The 17,070-nt window shown below is 58.0% G+C and overlaps 5 protein-coding genes across 5 annotated transcripts; 2 read left to right on the forward strand and 3 right to left on the reverse strand.

The window, feature by feature from the left end:
- Positions 1-171: 171 nt before the first annotated feature.
- Positions 172-6,145, reverse strand: SCC2 (uncharacterized protein; the record flags this gene model as incomplete). Its single annotated transcript, XM_060600218.1, has 19 exons — positions 172-406; positions 443-546; positions 581-781; positions 819-1,121; positions 1,155-1,351; positions 1,388-1,798; positions 1,835-2,072; positions 2,105-2,215; positions 2,251-2,352; positions 2,394-2,531; positions 2,567-3,044; positions 3,081-3,277; positions 3,313-3,564; positions 3,598-3,822; positions 3,864-4,462; positions 4,500-5,132; positions 5,168-5,808; positions 5,862-6,051; positions 6,109-6,145. The coding sequence occupies 19 exons, from the start codon at positions 6,143-6,145 to the stop codon at positions 172-174; spliced, it is 5,292 nt and encodes a 1,763-aa protein (XP_060456834.1).
- Positions 6,146-6,597: 452 nt separating this feature from the next.
- GCD6 (uncharacterized protein) lies at positions 6,598-8,924 on the reverse strand (the record flags this gene model as incomplete). Its single annotated transcript, XM_060600219.1, has 3 exons — positions 6,598-8,581; positions 8,617-8,837; positions 8,886-8,924. The coding sequence occupies 3 exons, from the start codon at positions 8,922-8,924 to the stop codon at positions 6,598-6,600; spliced, it is 2,244 nt and encodes a 747-aa protein (XP_060456835.1).
- Positions 8,925-9,199: 275 nt separating this feature from the next.
- Positions 9,200-9,685, forward strand: CcaverHIS019_0403910 (uncharacterized protein; the record flags this gene model as incomplete). The annotated part of the gene is made up of 5 exons (XM_060600220.1): positions 9,200-9,217; positions 9,257-9,272; positions 9,388-9,461; positions 9,496-9,579; positions 9,623-9,685. The coding sequence occupies 5 exons, from the start codon at positions 9,200-9,202 to the stop codon at positions 9,683-9,685; spliced, it is 255 nt and encodes an 84-aa protein (XP_060456836.1).
- A 1,116-nt stretch (positions 9,686-10,801) lies between these two features.
- Positions 10,802-12,170, forward strand: CcaverHIS019_0403920 (uncharacterized protein; the record flags this gene model as incomplete). The annotated part of the gene is made up of 3 exons (XM_060600221.1): positions 10,802-11,001; positions 11,079-11,462; positions 11,876-12,170. The coding sequence occupies 3 exons, from the start codon at positions 10,802-10,804 to the stop codon at positions 12,168-12,170; spliced, it is 879 nt and encodes a 292-aa protein (XP_060456837.1).
- Positions 12,171-12,419: 249 nt separating this feature from the next.
- CcaverHIS019_0403930 (uncharacterized protein) lies at positions 12,420-15,864 on the reverse strand (the record flags this gene model as incomplete). Its single annotated transcript, XM_060600223.1, has 2 exons — positions 12,420-13,816; positions 13,851-15,864. The coding sequence occupies 2 exons, from the start codon at positions 15,862-15,864 to the stop codon at positions 12,420-12,422; spliced, it is 3,411 nt and encodes a 1,136-aa protein (XP_060456838.1).
- Between the last annotated feature and the right edge of the window lie 1,206 nt (positions 15,865-17,070).

Below are 17,070 nucleotides of genomic sequence, written 5' to 3' on the forward strand. Positions count from 1 at the left end.
GGAACAACCTCAAGGAACAAGGGGTCACATGACCAAGTCTGGAGAGAACATGGGGCACTGGCTCACCACGATGCTCCCAACTTCCAACTATTATACAACATGTTGTTGTTCTACATCAAGGCACGACCAATGCTACACTTCGCCAAGCTGTCCAGATGCACAGCCGCGCGCCTAAAAAAGCATGACCGAGGGGTCGTTCCACCCTAGCGCCCCATCCTCCCTCATCAGCTGCAAAATCGTCCCCTGTTGCAGCCGGTAGTGTCCCACAGTCTCGACCCCTTCGCGCGCTAGGGGAAGCCGCTCAGACGTATCGAGCGGGATAGACGACTTCTGGTACTGCTCCTTCTTGGTCGCAGGCTTCTCCCCATACGCCGACTTCTTCCCCCTCTCCAGTTTAAGACACTTGCTGTCGGAGTTAGCGATCTCAAGCCAGGCAACTCACTCCTCTGTCAGGCCGTACACCTCAAGGAGGAGGTTCTTGGCGATCAACGCAATGCCGACGACAAGACTGGCGTTGGCAAGCCGCAAGGCAGGGAACTGCTGTTTCTGGCATCAGTTTGACAACTTGTTTCAAGCTTACCTCTGAAACGATCGCGACCTTGTCCTCAATGGACTCGTTATCGGCCCCTGCGACTTGCGCAAGCTCGATGTGGTTGGCAGTCGACGCGCCGTCGCGCACAACATGGCTGAGCGCCTGGATGACAAGCATGGGCTCCTCCTGAAGCTGGTAGTCGAACAGACAGAGGTTCTCTGCAACGTAGAGAACAAACTGGGGGTCGATCTGGTCGAGTTAGCAGACCTCGCCAAGGAAAACTCACTGTATCGCTGGTCTCCACATCGAAGTCGAACGCCTTGGTGAGGGCACGTAAGAACTCGAGCCGCCACGACCGCTTCTCAACTAGAAGGCCATACCATCCCCCCAGCGCAGCGCGACCACGCCTCCCGCCGAATACCTCCGACGACACGCCATGGAGGTAGTTGTACGAGGCTCGGACAAAGTCCAGGTGTTGCACGTTCAGGAGCGTCGAGTGCTTCTGATGAAGAGTCGAGTGCAGCGCCAACGCAGTGTCGGCCAAGCGCCTGTCCTCGCTAGCCTCGAGGGGAATCAGGACGGGCATAAGCTGCACGTTAGCGAACCAGAGATGACAACTCACCATGACAGGGTGGTACAGGCCCTGGTTCACGGTGAAACCGAGAACGTTGATCGCTTCCCGTTGGAGGCTTGTTGTGTGTGACATGGCGGCGTCCTTCACGAAGCCAATGGTTCTCTGAACCAGAGAGGTTGATACGACAGAGTCGTGGATCTCGTTGTTGGCGCCAATGAGGTCCTTAATGCCCTTTGCTGTAGGGTCTGGAGTCAGCCGTATCTCAATTGTGTTTAGCCCACCCTTGACGATGCGTCGTTTCGACTCCGATACCAGGAAGTCGTGGATGAGCTCTAGCAACCGAGACTTGGTGTCGGTGCTTCCAGACTCGAACATCTTGGCCATCCATTTACCTGCTTTGGAGTTGAGTATGAGCTGCGGATGTGATCGGAAGAGAGCGTTCAGACACAGAATAGGAATCTGCTGGCTGGTGACCTTTGATGAGAATTCGATGTAGAGGTCGAAGAAGTGCTCGGCCAGCGGGCGGGGTCTCTTCATCAACGACTTGACGGCTCTCGCAATCTGATCGTCGTCCCAAGCAATGGCGTCGAAGTCGAGGTTCTCAACGATCAACGCTGTGATGTAGTACATCGTGTTGATTTGACGCATGACCTGGGCGTTTTTTTCGTCAAGCTTGTGTGCTTTGATTTTATCTGATGTCAGTCAGTCGCCTCCCATCAACCGCGTACCGTGACAACCTCTCAGAAGCGACCAGACGCCGAAATAACCTTTGGTCAAGTGCTTAACGACCACACAGTAGCAAGCTACCGACCAACGGAGGGTGGGAGGTGCTCCAGCGGGCCTTTGAACCATCTTGCGAACTGTGTCGGAGAGTTCGTTGGCAAACGCTGACGCCGACCTTGGAAGGAAAGGAATGGACCGGACAAAGATCTGCTGGATCTGGTCATTGGCGTTCTGCTCATCCGTCTGGAGGTTAGCAAACCCTCACTTGCACATACGTTGCTGGGCGGACGAAGGTACGACAGCAACACCGAGGCCTTGTTGGTGTCAATCAGCGCCGGGTCATCCTGGCTTAGGAGGAAGATGGCGCGGATATGGCTACCGCCGTCCTGGATGTCAGCCAGAGAAAGAGCACATGACGGACAAACTCGCTGTCCTCGGTTGCGTCCACCATTCGGTTGATCAGTGCGTCGATCGTCTCGCCAAAGTAATGGCTGTTACCGCTTTTCTTGCAAGCAGTGTGCACCTGGAGAGCATGAGCAAGATGGTTTGGAAGTGTCGACTCACCCCTTGAATCGCTGCCTCGAGAGACGGCGTCGTCCCATCGTACCTGTGGAGCACTTCGACTAAGAGAGCGGCGGCTTCGGCCGCAACAAAACCAGACGGCGGATAAAGTATGTCTGTGAGCGACTTGACGCCGAGATCCTGCTGGTCAACCATGCTTCACCAGCTAGACTCACTTTGATTCCATCGTCTTCGTCCTGGGTTGCTACCACGAGCTTGCAGCAGATGTCTATGCCAAGTTGCCTGTTGTCGGTAGTTGAGAACATGTCGCGCAGCATTTTTACCACACGCTTGCGCACGGCCAGACCCGTGTCGGTGACGCGGGCAGCGAGGAGGGGGAAGTACTGGACAGCCAACTCTGAGCGTTGAACGACATACTTGCCAATGAGGTCGACAGCAGCGTCGCGCACAGAGGGTGACGAGTCGTTTAACCTGTCCTCAATTGCCATCCTCACGTTGGCGTCTGCGAGAGTCTCGGGGTCCGCGATCACCACCTGAGTGAGACCACGCAGGGCCTTGGAGCGCTGGGTGACGACGCTGGAGTCCATGTACCTGGTGAGGGCGAAGAGCAGCATCTTGAAAGCCTCCTGTAAGGAATTGGAGCGAGAAATCGCAAGTGACGCCTCAATGGCATCCTCCAGCTGGTTTGACCCGCTGATGGTTAGCTACCGTTCACGTCTCAGAGCTTACGGGTTAAAGACGTTCCCAGACTCCCCACTCCACACCTCGTGGGCTGCGAGGCGAAGCGACTGAGTGATGGCCTTGATCTTCTCTCCAGTGGCAGCTTCGTCCGGCTCGGCAGCGAAGCGCTCGAGGAGGGAGTTCGCGCGCTGCAATGCTTTTGAAATGTCATTGGCCCACAGAACTCGAGACATTTCACCGGCAGACTGACGTTAGCCAGGGTCCACAGAATCAGCCCTACGACTAGCATGCCGTCCTCGCGCGAAGCGGCTGTGAGATACGACTGAACAGTCTGGTGAGCCGCGAGGAGCTCAGCGAGGCCATCGCTATTCGCATCCTGCAGAACTTCCTTGAAGCTCGGGATGACAGCCTTGCGGTTCATCTCCATCTCGAGAGACCGGATCTTCGCAGCGATGTCGCCCAGGTAGTCGAGCGAAAGGGCCCGGGCGGCATTGGCCTCAACTGCGCCCTTGGTCTTGCCAGGCTCATCAAGCTGGCTTTAGCTGAGACATCGTGACCGACCCACCAATGTCTTCAGAAGCACACTCAAGAACAACGCAGCTGCTGGCCACTCCGGGCGGTAGATGACCGTGAGGAGATCGGAGACAAGTGAAGTGAGGATGCTTGCAAAGTCAGTCTCCTGCGCGCCACGACTGGTCTTGGTGGCGATTGACTTGCGGATCAAGACGTCCACCAGGAACTTCATGTAACCTGCCGCCTTTTCCACAGTTCCAAGACACATCCTGGACTCCTGTACGTCAGCTACCTCCTTGGCTCCTTTAGCCAACTCACCTCCTCAGCGACCGCCTGAGGGTTCTGCGGCTCGCCAGTCTCTAAGTCGATGTTACGAGAGCGTAGTTTGCGGATCGCCGGTCCGACACCATGAGAGAAGGCTTGGACCAACTGTAGGAACAGGGCACTGAGCGTGTTGATAGAACCCCCGTCGGCTAGCTGGTAGCGTGTGTTCGTTGAGCCCGACTCTATGCTCTTGCCCAAGTGCATAAGAATCTCCTCAAGGATCCACTGGCGCTGGTTCTCGTACTTCGCAAAGACGACGCGCAGGCAGCCAAGCGCGTCAGTGCGCAGAGTCTTCATGACCGCCCACGTTGCTGTGCCAGTCGTCTTGGCCTTGCCGCGGCGAGCTGTAGTCGGCTCATGAACGAAGACCGGCCCAATGGCGAGGTACACTGCGTTGATGATGAGCTGATCACCAAAGGTCATGTTGGGCTTGTTGATGAGTCCAGTGATGTGGGGGACCGCCGCGCATGTGAAGTGGGCGATTGAGGAGACAGACGGGTTGTTGAAGGACGAGATGTGCTTCTTGGACTTGCCCTTGGCGGCTGCAGCAGCCTCGTCGGTGACGAGCCACGCGAGGAAGTTGGAACAGATCCCTGGCGTGTCAGCTTGCGCGCGTCTCTCTAGACGTACTCTCGCCGGCAAGGCCTTCAATGACAGGGAACAGCACGGTCGTCATTTGGCTGCGAACTGCGGTGACAGATTGCGTCAGCAGGTCTTCCGAGTAGAGCTGCTTGGGAAGCCCGGGGGTGCGAAGTACAACGAGGCAGCACAGGGCTGCAGCCGCGGCGTTCGATATTGTTGACAGGATCCTCTCGCCACTGTTCTTCTCGTCCTCGGAGACCTCGAGCTCTGGGGAGGGCTCGGGCCCATTGCTGGTGGTCTTCCTCCCCTTCCTGCCCTTGCCGCCCTTAACAGGAGAGGTGTTCTCAATAACAGTCCGCCGACCGTTATCAGGAAAAGGGTCGAGATCTTGGCCATCCTGCATCGAGCGCTCTAAGACACGGAGCAAGCGCATGAGGAGGTCGACGTCGTAAGGCAGCTCCTCGGCCTTGGATTGTCGCGAGCGCTTGGGCTTGTGGAGGCGCATAAAGTTCCGGACCAGTTTGTCGACACACTCTTGCGACAAAAGCGGGTGTTCGCCGTTAGAGCTCAAGCCATGGAAGTAACGTGAGTGATTGACCTCCTCCAGCGATGGCGTAGCACTGAAGCCATCCGACTCCTCGAAAATGTCCTCGAGAAGGTTCTGCACCTTCTGAAACAGAGCTGAAGGGTCAGCTGCGTCACCCGCACAAACTTACAGCGTTGATCCTTGTCACCAGTACGCGCGACCGGTCTCAGGGTCGAATGGTCGTATCCACCTGAGTTCTCCTGGCCCATCTGCCAGTCTCCATTGATGTCTGCCTTGGACTGGCCCCAGTCTATGTCATCCTCCTCAGAGTCGTCGTCCTTGACCGCCGGCGTCGAATGCGGAGCGATGCTCGACGGAGTCATGGATTTGTACATAGCCTTCTGTGCGTCCGTAAGCTTGGGGGGATTGATCTCAAACGATGGCTGCTGGCTGGGTGAGGGGTTCGCAGTCGTGCGAGGCTTCTTCGAGGGTGAAGGTCCTTCGGAACGGAAACCCAGCGGGTCTGGGGACGACTGCGGCGGCCGGCGCGAGGGTGTCGGCGCGGCCATCGGGATCTGTGAGGGTGCAGTAGGTGTTGGTGTAGACAGCCGAAGCTGGTGATCAAGCATTTGCTCGAAGTAGTCACCAGCGGACGGTGCTGGAGAAGGTGCAGAGGAGGAGGGAGCAACCGAGGAAGGCGTTGAAGAATCGGCCACGGTTCGCGCGGATCGTGGTGTTTGAGGGAGGAAGGCGTACGGAAGTGGCCGAGGAGGAGACGTTAGCTGGGCCTGGGAGGAGCTGTCGTTCATTCTCGAGGTCGAAGTGTATGGCCTGGCGGTTAGACAACAGCAACAGACAACAGTCCAAGGGAAAGAGTGGCTCACAGGTTGCCGTAGCTGCTGCCACCTTGGAGGGCAGCGAGGATGTGGGCCTCGGCGGCCTGGCGCATCTGCCAATCCTGAACAGTTTGCGGTTGTTCGAGCGCCTGAAAGGCTTGAGCGTGCTGGGGATAAACGTCGGCCACTGATGTTGGAGGGGTATAGCTGACGGTGTGAGGGGCAAAGTGCTCAGTAACTGAGGATTAGGGTTTGAGTATAGTATAGGGAAGGTGGATGAGAGGAGATGACTAACCTCGTGCTGTTGGGGTGTAGTGAGCGAATGGGATCATGCCCAGCAAGGAAGCGGGATTGTCATATTGAGGTAGCGGATGATGACTATGAGGTTGTTGACCGTTGACTTTGCTGGACTTGCTCGTGCCAGGGAAGGAAGCAAACCCAGTAGACCCTCTGTTGTGAGGATGATGTGGTGGTTGTGACATTGCAAACGAAGTTTATTATCAGAGCATGAGGAAGGTTAAGAGGTGAGGAGAGTACCGTTTGAGGGTTGAGATGTTGAAAGAGGAAGGAGGAAGGAGTGATGCGGAAGAGGTGCAAACTGAAGTGGAGGTCTCAAGGTGATGTTGGCTGAGTGGATCGCCACCGCGCGGCGGGGCACCATTCCATACCACGCGTCCCTGGAACCTCTCCACTTCCAATACTGCCAATACTGAAACGCGTCGTCTCCTCGTCCACGCATGCATTTTTGACATGGAATACTAAATGCATCACCGTAGTCTACACTCTACTCGCTGTCCTCGTCCTCATCATCATCCTCATCATCATCATCGTCGCTCTCCATGTCCTCGAGAATGTCGACGTACTGCTTGCCCTTGGCAAACGCCTCCGCGTACGCGGTCTTCTCATCGACCTGAGCGCCCTCGCCACGCGCCGCTGGGAGCGAACGCCACTCGATGAGCGCGTCCTCATCGACAACGTCGCTGTCGTACAGCGCACGCAGGAACAGGCCAAAGTACGGGATATAATCGGGGTTGCGAACACAGAAGGTCTGGATGTCGAGCGCAATGTCCGACCCGTCGCGCGAGAGGTTGACGGCCATGCCACCCCAGCGGGCCCAGATCTTGGTCGCATCAGCGAGAATCTGGGCCAAGCCACCCTCGAGCGACATCTGGCTCATGAAAAAGGTAACGACCTGCTCGCGCGCTGGGTCGATACCCGAGTCGAAGCCCATGACGAGGGTCTTAAGCTCGAGGGAGGCGTTCTGGACCGTGTGGCCTTCGGTGTACGCGCGTTGCAGGGAGATCTTACACTCTTCCTTGAACTCCTTCAGATCCCCGGCCCCAAGGTTGAGATCTCCCAGGCCGAGGTCGAGCTCGTCCATGTCCTCCTCCTCTTCGCTCGAAGCGATGGAGAGTGTGGAGACAGACACGTCGGAGACGGAGAGGTTGGAGAGACGGCGGCCGAGTTGCAACAGTCGCTTGTTGCTGGCATGCTCAAACGGGTCCTCGGCTTCGTCGTCAGAGTCCTCAGAGGACTCCTCCTCCTCCGCGGGCCAGAAGAAGCCCGTCGACTCGGAGCCTAGTATGTCGAGGTTCAACTGCTTCAACCCCTCGACACGTTCTGGGTCTTCCTCATCCTCGGAGTCCCAACCTTCGGGCCGGTGTGGCTCCCTCCCGACTCTCGCAAACATGGGAATCTTGACCCCCTTCCCGATAGTCACGCCGTCGCCAATGAGAGCACCCTTCCCGATATGTGCTCCGCTGTGAATGACAACGTTGTTGCCAATCATGCACTCGTCGAGGAAGCAGTCGTCGCCAATGGTGACGTCGTTGAAGATGTAGGAAGAGAGAATGGTGGTGTGAGCGCCGACGCGGCACTGCATTCCAAGCGAGGACTGCACAATGCGCGTGTTGTTGTTGAGCACGCTCTTCGCACCGATGAGCAGCGGCCCTTGCAAAGTCGTCGTCCGGGACAGGATGACGTTGTCGTGAGCAATGTACACGTTTCCGCGGCGGAGTTCGAATGACTGCGTGCCGTGCACACCAATGTCTGGCACGAGAGGGAAGACCCATCGCCTGAGGAGGTCTTGTGTGATCTCACCGTATGTGCGCGTATCCCTCACGCGCTCAACGTAACGGCCCGACGTGGCCCGACGCTCCTTGGGGTCCTCGAGCGTCTCGTCACCGACAACGTGAACGTTGATGTTCTTCCCGAGCAGCTCGGACGTGAGCACACCGTTGACAAAGTGCCGCCGCAGATCGTGGTAGTCAAAGTTCTCGGTGCAGAGGGCAGGGACGTCGGCCTCGCAAATGTCGATGCCAAGGTCGCGGTACCCTCCCTGCGAAGACGCCGGGTTGGTACCAGACCAAATCTCGTACTCATCAATTGTAGGTGGCCAGGGGTCGAGGAAGAGCTGGGAAGGGAACTCGACGTGCTTCTGGGCTGGCGAGATAGGGTTGAGCGAGTAGTGGAGGAGGCGGGAGGAAGGGGGATGAACCATCATGATGGGCGCTTCGGGGTGCTGGCGGCCGCCGCGCCCGATACCCATGGTCATGATGAGGTTCTTGTCCGTCTCGCGGCGCTTGCGGTGCGCGTCGACCATCTGCGAGATGTCGTAGTTGGAGACGATTGGTGTGTGGACAAGCACGAATGGGTTCTCGGGGTTGAGCAACCCCATGTCGTCGAGCTCGCGAAGCGCGTCACCGCCCGAGCGCGCCGTCTGGGACGCCAAGCATTGAATGTCAAGCAGCCGGTTGAATGGTGAGTTGCTGCTATCAGCCCCTTGCGTAATGTCTCGACGCACGCAACAAACTCGCGGATCTTGTCCGCATGCACGCCACAGAAGATGAACACCTGCTTAACCTTGGATAGGCTAAGGCTCTCGAGGGTGTAGGTAAGAAGGGGAATCCCGCAGAGGGGAAGGAGGATACGGGGCTGGTCGAGACAAAGCACCTCGAAGCGGCGGTTGTACGAGTCGGCCAGGACTACGGCCTGAAGGACCGGCTCGTCGCCATTCTCCGCGCGCTGATGTCAGAACTGCGTAACGAGCTAGAGGACCTCAGCAAGACACACCTTGGGTTCCGGCTTTGATGCCTGCTTTTTTGGTGGCATGTGTGGGGTGCTGGAGGACGATGTTATGTTAGTGTTGACCAGCGTCAGATCTCGGCCAGTGTAGCCTGGCTTTCGTTCGACTTTGTGGACTCGAATCCTCTGACTCATGATCCCCGACCACGTGGCTGAACTCTCTGCCACAGTCACATAACACCGAAGTCTCCGTGCCACCCGGGGTGATCGCTGCATTGAGGGTTAGCCCATTCGTCCCCGACCACCACGACCTCGGCGCCGTTCCGTGCATTCACCTCGACACCCCGCTCGCCGAATCCACCATGCCCGTTCCCTGGGAGGTACGTCTACTAATAACCGCCCCACCGAGCTGACTTCAGGCCATTCTGCCCTTCGGTGAGTTGCGCACGCCGGCGCCCAAGTTCAGAGTTGGATCAACACTCGAGTCGCATCGACCTGCCGCGCCGCGCCTCGCCGCGGCGCATCGGCGCCAGAACCTCACTAACCCCAGGTCTTGTGACCGTCATGTTCGGTGCCACTGGCACCATCTTCAACATCATCCAGCGCGGCCGCAACGACTGGAAGGTGAGGTCCAAATGTCATTCACAGCTCACACCAGCCTCCCCGCTACGGCATTGACCGTTGGGACAACATCATGATGGAGCGCGACCGCCGGTTGACAGGGTCCCTGCGCGGACAGCGTGTGAGTAGAACCATGGGGGTAATGGGGAGTGGGCTGACAGCAGACGGACCCAATCGCACCACCCGAGTTCGCAACCAACTCGGTGTGGTCGACGGAGAGAATTTAAGTCGCGTAGCAGTCGACATGCATAGGATTCGGCAGCCGCGCGAGGCGAGGGTGGGGGAAACGGTGTTAGGAGCGAGGAGAAGAGAGGCGTTGGCGAGTGGGGAGAGGAGATTTGGAGGTCCCAAGAGGTTGGAGAGTGGGACGGGTTGAGCGTGGGGGAAGGTTAGGAGGGACAGAGTGCTCAACCAACATCTGGAGCGCTGGGTAGCGGATCCCTGGGTGCAGCGCGTGCTCTGACGCTGACACGGTGTCGTGGAAGGAGTGGGGGAGGGAGTGGAAGAAGGAGGATGAGTATCAGCCGGGGCAGCTAGGACCCCTACACCTCACGGCTGTTCACTCCTGCTCCCCACTGTTGAGGGCGATGGTTACAGTGGAGTGGGAGTGTAGGAGAACCTATCCCTACTCTGGTGTTGTTGATGGAGTGAGACAGTTGGTAAGCAGCCCATTGGAGACTTGTGGTGGCAGCCAGGCAGCCAGGAAGCTACCACAACTCCCAGCAACTCCCAGCTCGTATAGCGTTCAAACAGCCCAAATCACGTCACTCGCAGATCGCAGACAGCCTGGCTTCACCACCATCTATAATTTAAGGCGGAGGACACCGGATTGTCTGATTGCACGGGCCTCATGACCCGCTCGTCAACCGTCAACCGGCACCGCATCTCATCTTATCACCTTGATTGTCATTCCGTTCTACCGCGTCAGTCTCAATCGCTGTGCCAGTCGCGCAGCGTCAGATACAGCTTTAGAGGGGGCCGTCACACCAAACGTCGAGGCATGAATTCGGCCTCAATGCGGCGTGGCTGTAGAACGTGATACAGAATCACGCGGTGCCTCCGACGTCAGCTAGTATCTCCATTCCGCCGCTAGAACGCCATTTATGCCAACTGGGATCATGCCAAGATGGCTAGTTTGCTGTAGTTGGTATTCGAGGCATGTGTTCATGTTGTGGCGTGGCAGTTATGGCAAGCAAGAACGACGTCACTGACCTCCACTCCGTGGTCTGTGTCAACACTGACCTCGCCCATCCTCTCGAGATCTCGTCCCCTTGCTGTATCCTCAACACCACTACCATACCGTAAAAAGTGAGCACAACGCCTCAATTTATCTAACCCTAGACATGCTCGTGACGACACAGCCGCCCCTCGCTGGCCACCTGGGCCACTTCTCAACTCACGAGGGCAAGACCTACCCCTACTTCGTGTCCGGCCCTCATTCGGACAAAGCGGTCATCTTCATCGGGGGGTTGTATAATGGCTTGGGAGATGTGCCATATACCCATGCGCTTGCTGATGCGTTGGCTAAGGCTGGATGGAAGCTGTAAGTCTGTTTTTTCCTCCCTTCCTAACCCCGGCCCGTTGCGACCTCCTCACCCTGCGCTCACGCGCTAACAATAGCGTCCAGTTCCACTGGACCTCCGCCTACGAAGGCTTCGGCACCTCGTCGCTGACCCGTGATGCCTCTGAACTGCACGCCCTCGCCTCGCACTTGAGGGATCACCACACCTCCACAATCGTAGTTATGGGCCACTCCACGGGGAGCCAGGACGTGATCCACCTCCTAACCACCCTGGGCGGGGTTGAGGGAGGCATCATGCAGGCCCCCGTTAGTGATCGGGAGCACTTTTCTGTTGATCCAACTACAAAGGCTTGGACCGACATGCTTCCTATCGCCACGAAGATGGTTGACGAGGGAAAGGGGAAAGAGATCATTCCGGGCTTCGACAAGGTTGGGGGAATGAATATGAGCGCGTATAGGCTGTGGAGCCTTATGTCGTCTAGGTGAGTTTGGGGGAAGGGAGGGGTGGTGGGGGGGGGCCTGCCGAGGACTTCTTGAGCGCGGAGCAGCGGAGCGCGCTGTACAGAGTCGCATGGCGGTGCGCTTGCGTCATGAGCGCGTCGTGCTGGGCCTCGTCACGTCCGGGTTCCGGCTTTGCCGTCTACCGTCTTCCGGAACTGGGCGCGCTTGACCACCCCGTTTCACTATGCACTGCACGCACACCTGTGCAAGTCACGCTGGCCCGCGACCATGTCGGAAAGCGTCACGGTCCCGAGACATGTGCGTTTCACCATCTCGGTCGCCTGAATTCTCAATCCCGGCGTGAGCGTGACAGTGATAGTGACAGTCCCTCGCCAACCCTGCATCTTCCATCAAGCCCTGTAGCCCTGTATCTGTAAACATTTGCTGACAGCAGTGGCGACGACGACTACTTTTCCTCCGACTTGCCAGACACTGCAGACGGGGTGCACAAGCATCCCCTAGATGGGAGCTTTGGGGCGCTCAATGTGCCCGCCCTTGCTCTGTTCTCGGAGAAGGACGAGTATGGGCACGTTCCCGATGTCGAGGCGCATCTCGCGCGGTGGCGTGAGGCTGCAAAGGGCAGGCTCGAGACGCGTATCGTTCGGGGCGCGAATCATGCTGTTGAGGATGCGGCGCACTGGCCTGACCTTTGTGCAGCTACGGTCGGTTGGCTCCAGAAGCACTTCTAAGTGAAGGTTGAGCAGCTTAGAGGAACGATTTTTAAAGGATAGAGAAAATGCGGGACCTTGTGCAGAAAAAGAAAAGCACTGGGCGTGTCAACGAGACATGCATATGCAGATGATGAATGTGGCAACATATTACGATACGGGGGTAGAGTACAAATAATGCTGGGTGTGGAGAGAGTGTTGCGTTGTCGTGCAAGGTGGCAAAAGATGTATTTGGCGTGGCAAGCACAGATTGTCAGACGTCTGATTAGATTAGATGGGCGTAAAGCCCCGGAACGTGCCGAGGAGCTTGATGCTGCGGCGTCTCCGGGGCGTGACGGGCGACGACGCCGCCATGTCGGGGGTGGGAGGAGTCGTGCTCGGCGACGGCGCAGCTGATGCGACCGGGCCGTGTCCATCCGACGAGTCGTTGGAGAGCGCGCTTAGGCTCTTGCGCCCGAAGAACGACAGCGAGCGCTTGACTGCTCGAGCTGGAGAGATGGACATGGGCGTCGCCATCGTGCTCTGCCGTGACGAGGCCGTGCTGGCCGCCGCACTGGCCGTCTGGGAGCGAGCCCGAGGCACCGCGTTCCCGACGAGGACGTACGAGTCCTTGTCCTTGGAGCGCATGTCACCCGTACTATGGCTCATCTCAAGCTCGGGGAAGGCTTCGACAGTCGGCGTAATGGGAGACGACGGCATCGAGCGAGCGCGGTTCAGCGATTTGCGCGGCTTCTCCTCCTCGAGCACCTCGTCCTCCATCATCTCGAGTGGAGACTGGACGAGCGCCTGCGAGAGCATTGACGCGGATTGCGTACGCTGATGACCAGCTCTAGCGGCAGGCCCCATGGTCATCTCGAGACCACGCAGCGACGACATGGGCGAGCGCCGGCGGTGCGCGTCATTAAGCGATGAGAACGACATGTTACGCGGGATGTCGGCGTTCTCTTTGTCTGTGATGTTCTTGGGAAGGATGAACGAGCGCGTGCGCATGAGGGAACGCGGGCGAGCGCCAGGGATGACAGCGCCGCGCACTTCCTGCGTCGAGACGATGTCGAGCGGACGCATCTCGGACAGGCCGGCCAGACTTCTCCGGCGCCGCAGCATGGGCGTCTCGAAGCGCGATACGCGGCGCTGGTCGGGGCCAGACGGATATTGCAGTTGAGCCTTGCTCCGGGCTGTGGCGAGGCTCTCCGAAATGACGTCCCCGAGAGCGCGGTCGACCATAAGACGGGTAGTGAGGGAGGGGCGGTGAATTAGGAGGTTCAATGGTTGGGACTGCCGGTACTCTGGCTTGTATTCGGGATCCGGCAAGTCCTCTAATGACATTGTGTCCGAGTCAGGGGGGGTGCTCAGCAGCTTGCTGGCAAGTTGGAAGTCGGCCGTAGCCACAAACGTGTGCCGCTTGTTGATGCTTAGGGACTCTGCCCCCAGCATGGTCGCCCGCTTGTTGGCAGTGCGGGACGGCATGTCTCTAGAGTTTGTGGACGAGTGACGAGACCGTGTTGAGAACAGCGGGACGCTGGACGGGAGCTCGAACGGCGGCATGGTGCTCTCATCGCGGGCGACCTTGAGCTCGGCAGCCCACAACTCCTTCTCCGCATCGCAAGAAGCAGCGAGGTCAAAGTTGTGGTCTCTGATAGTGAGGCGGAGACTGAAAGCCAGGGATCCTGACGTCAGAAGTGTACAAATAGCCCAACTCACCTTCCGTGATGTCAATGAGATCAACTACCTCGAGCGGCAAAAAGTGGCGAGCCTCAAGCGTCTTGTTCCGTCTGACCTTTGCGAGGATCAGATACCCGCGGTACAACAGAGCGACAAAGTAGCGGACCTTGGTCGGGCGATCGAGCGGCGCATGAATTGGGTGGTGATACAGGACGTCGAGTGCACCAATCAAACGACAGGGGCCAAGGCGGTAGAGGAATTCCTTGCTCAGGGCATTGTGAGGCTCGAGGCGTTCAGCCACCCGTGCCGTCTTCAGTTCTGCCTCCTTCCGGAGCCTAGCGTCGTCGGCGTTCTCAGCCACGGCACGCATAACGGCTTGCGCAGACTCGACGGATTGAACGACGTCATTGGGAGGTGCCTCGCGGTTGATGTCCGCCAGAAGCGATGCAAGAAGCAAAGGGTACCGGCAAACACGCTGGATGGGTGCGATAAGTATGTCCTTGAACCGGAGGCGAGTGCGGCTCGGACCACCAGGCTTGTTGTACAGCATGTCGTGGAGTGATGCCTGGGTTGACTCGGAGGTAATGTGCTGGCAGCGCTTCTCGAAGGCTTCGTAGTCGGCGCGATGGGTAATGTCGCTTACAACGCCGGTGGCGACCATCGAACCCGCACAGTAGTCGCTGTAGAGCCTGAAGCTAGGGACCTCTCTGACGAAGAGGCTGGTGAGCTCCTTGGTGACCGAATCGAGGGTCTCCGAGTCGCAGACGTCATAGCCGAGACCCGAATACTTGAGAATGTCGACCATGTGAGCCGCAAACTGGACGTGGAACTCGAGGAGGTCGACCGAGTTGCGGGCAATGTGCTGGTGGATGCGGTCAGACACGAACGGGAGAACGGCCAGCTGAGGAAGGTAGACGAAGACCAAGGTACGAAGCTGGTGGACGTAAGTGACCTCGGTCTCGACGATCTCGAGGAGGATCATGCGGCGACGGTCCATGAGCGCCTGGGAGACTTGGGCAAGCTCGGCCTTCTTGAGCTCGTCACCCTCCTTGCCCTTCCTCACGCTCCTTGAGAGAGATGTCTTGGTCGACGGGAGCGACGTTGTCAGGATCGACGGAGACGAGAGCGAGGGCTCGGAAATGGACACCAACGAGACGTTGTCCATAGCGTTTGGGTCGCAGTGGAGTGATGTCGTCCGCGGCGGTACATCCTGGGAGAGCAGGGTATGCTTGCCGAGCGAGCTGGTGCGCGTTGGGACGTTCTTTTGCGAGAGCGTGAGGTCAGCCAGGCTCAGAAGATCTGCCGCCTGGTCGGCAGTGATCGGGATCGGCGCGAGATGAAGCTCGGACGGAGCGGTCGCATTCTTGCAATCCGGGCCAAAGTCGTATGGTAGGTTGTCGAGTTGGCCCACCGCAGCCATGTCGCGCCTACGAGCCATGTCAAAGTCCCCAGAGCCCAAAGACGCGCGGCGCCTGTGCTTGGAGGCGTGGCTGTTTGAAGAAGACGGGCTTGCAGCACTCTTTACGAGCCCTAGAGTCGAAAGCGACCGCCGCCTGGACACTGACGTACCAGGCTGCGGTGAGCGAATGGGATTAAAGGTGGCAGCGGAACCGCTGGATCCGCCTTCCGAAGGCGTACGTCTCGGCCCATGGCGAGATTGGGATGGGGACACAGCATTGGAGGAGGTCGAGTGAGATTGCGAAGCCTCGGGCGGCACCACATGTTGGCTCTTTCGCGATACCCGGCCGCTACCGCTCAGCGGATAGGCGGAGAAGTTGGGGGCACCTTGTGTGGCGATCGGAATGGTGATGGAGGAAGGGCGATGTCGGCGATCTGGGGATGCTGGCGGTTCATCGACATTGAGTCGGGCGGTGTGGAAGGAGCGTACGTCGCTCATGCTCGAGTTGTGGCTGGAACATGGTGTGAGGCCGTGGAGTGGGGAAGAGAGTGTGAGGCCGAGAGACGACGCCTGATGGATGGATCGGGAATCGACGCGAGTGATGGAGGGCCCGCTGAGCGCCTCGCAGAGGGCGGAGTGTGTAAGGGCGGCCATGGCGGTGTCGGACGAGGGTCCACAGCAGACCGGTGGGTCTCACACGCCTGGCTCACTGTGGAGGGGAGCAAGATATGAGATATAGGCGATGTGACAAGCACAAATGATGAAAGCAAGGGAAAGAAGCGTCAGCACATGATGATTGATGTGTAGACCAAGGCAAGTTGGAGAGAAGGCTTACAGCAAATTACTCGGCAGTGCGGATGAGTTGAGGGCTGTGGGTTGGGACGTTGGTCGTTGTTTTGGTGGGGGACCAAGAGGAACGAAGGCTGGCTGCCGTAAAGTCACGGGTGATATACCAAAAGTCGTTCAAGATTGAGATACGAGCTGTCGTCGAGTTGGGTAGTACGACGACGACGACAAGGACAACGACGATAACTAGTCGAGATGCAAGCAAGAGGCGAGGAGGATTAAAGTGACAACGGCACCTGGAAGATGTGAGGGGCGCAGCTGTCGTTCTTGAAACTGGCCAGGGTAAAGCCGATGGGGCGTGTATTGTGTAGTGTGTAATGTGTGTATATGCAAAAGAGATGATGATGAGAGTCGAGATGCAGGAAAGAGATGCGTGAAGAGATCCGAGTTGAAAGAAGAGTGAAGAGTGTGATGTAATCAAGATGGTGCGAATGGGGCGAGGAGTAGGAGTATGGGAGGGGAGGGAAAGGCTGGGTTGGGGTGTGATGAGCAAGTTGTGGTGACGGATGTCGATCCCCGGTGGGAGGTCTGTGGGCAAGTGATCCCAATGATCCCTGTCTAGGCGACTCTGCGATTCCGTGACAGTCTTGCTTTCGACTTTGTGCGAATGAACCAACAGTGGTGCAGTGTTGTGAGAGCTTGAGAGGCCAGGTGGCGATCGTGGTGATAACCAGACTTTGAGAGGTATGTTCAACGTGGGCTCTAGAGGATAGGCCCGGTTGAGAGAGCCAGGAGCCAAGAGCCAGGCAGGAGGCAGGAGGCAGGAGCCAAGAGCCAAGAGCGAAGAGCGAACAAGATATGTCAACCTAGGATCCTGGGATTACCTGGTTGAACCTGGTTTCGTTTCTTGGCACACCCCGTTGAATAGGATCAATGGATTCAAATGACCCTGGGGCCTCAGCGATTGGCGTTACAACCACACCGACGCACGGTACTTTTGCGCACGCCGAGAACACTTTCTCAACAAAGTACGCCGGGACAGGGGAATGAGTTTGGATCAAACTCTGCTGTGCA

This window comes from Cutaneotrichosporon cavernicola, assembly GCF_030864355.1.
Source record: "Cutaneotrichosporon cavernicola HIS019 DNA, chromosome: 4".
Taxonomy (NCBI): domain Eukaryota; kingdom Fungi; phylum Basidiomycota; class Tremellomycetes; order Trichosporonales; family Trichosporonaceae; genus Cutaneotrichosporon; species Cutaneotrichosporon cavernicola.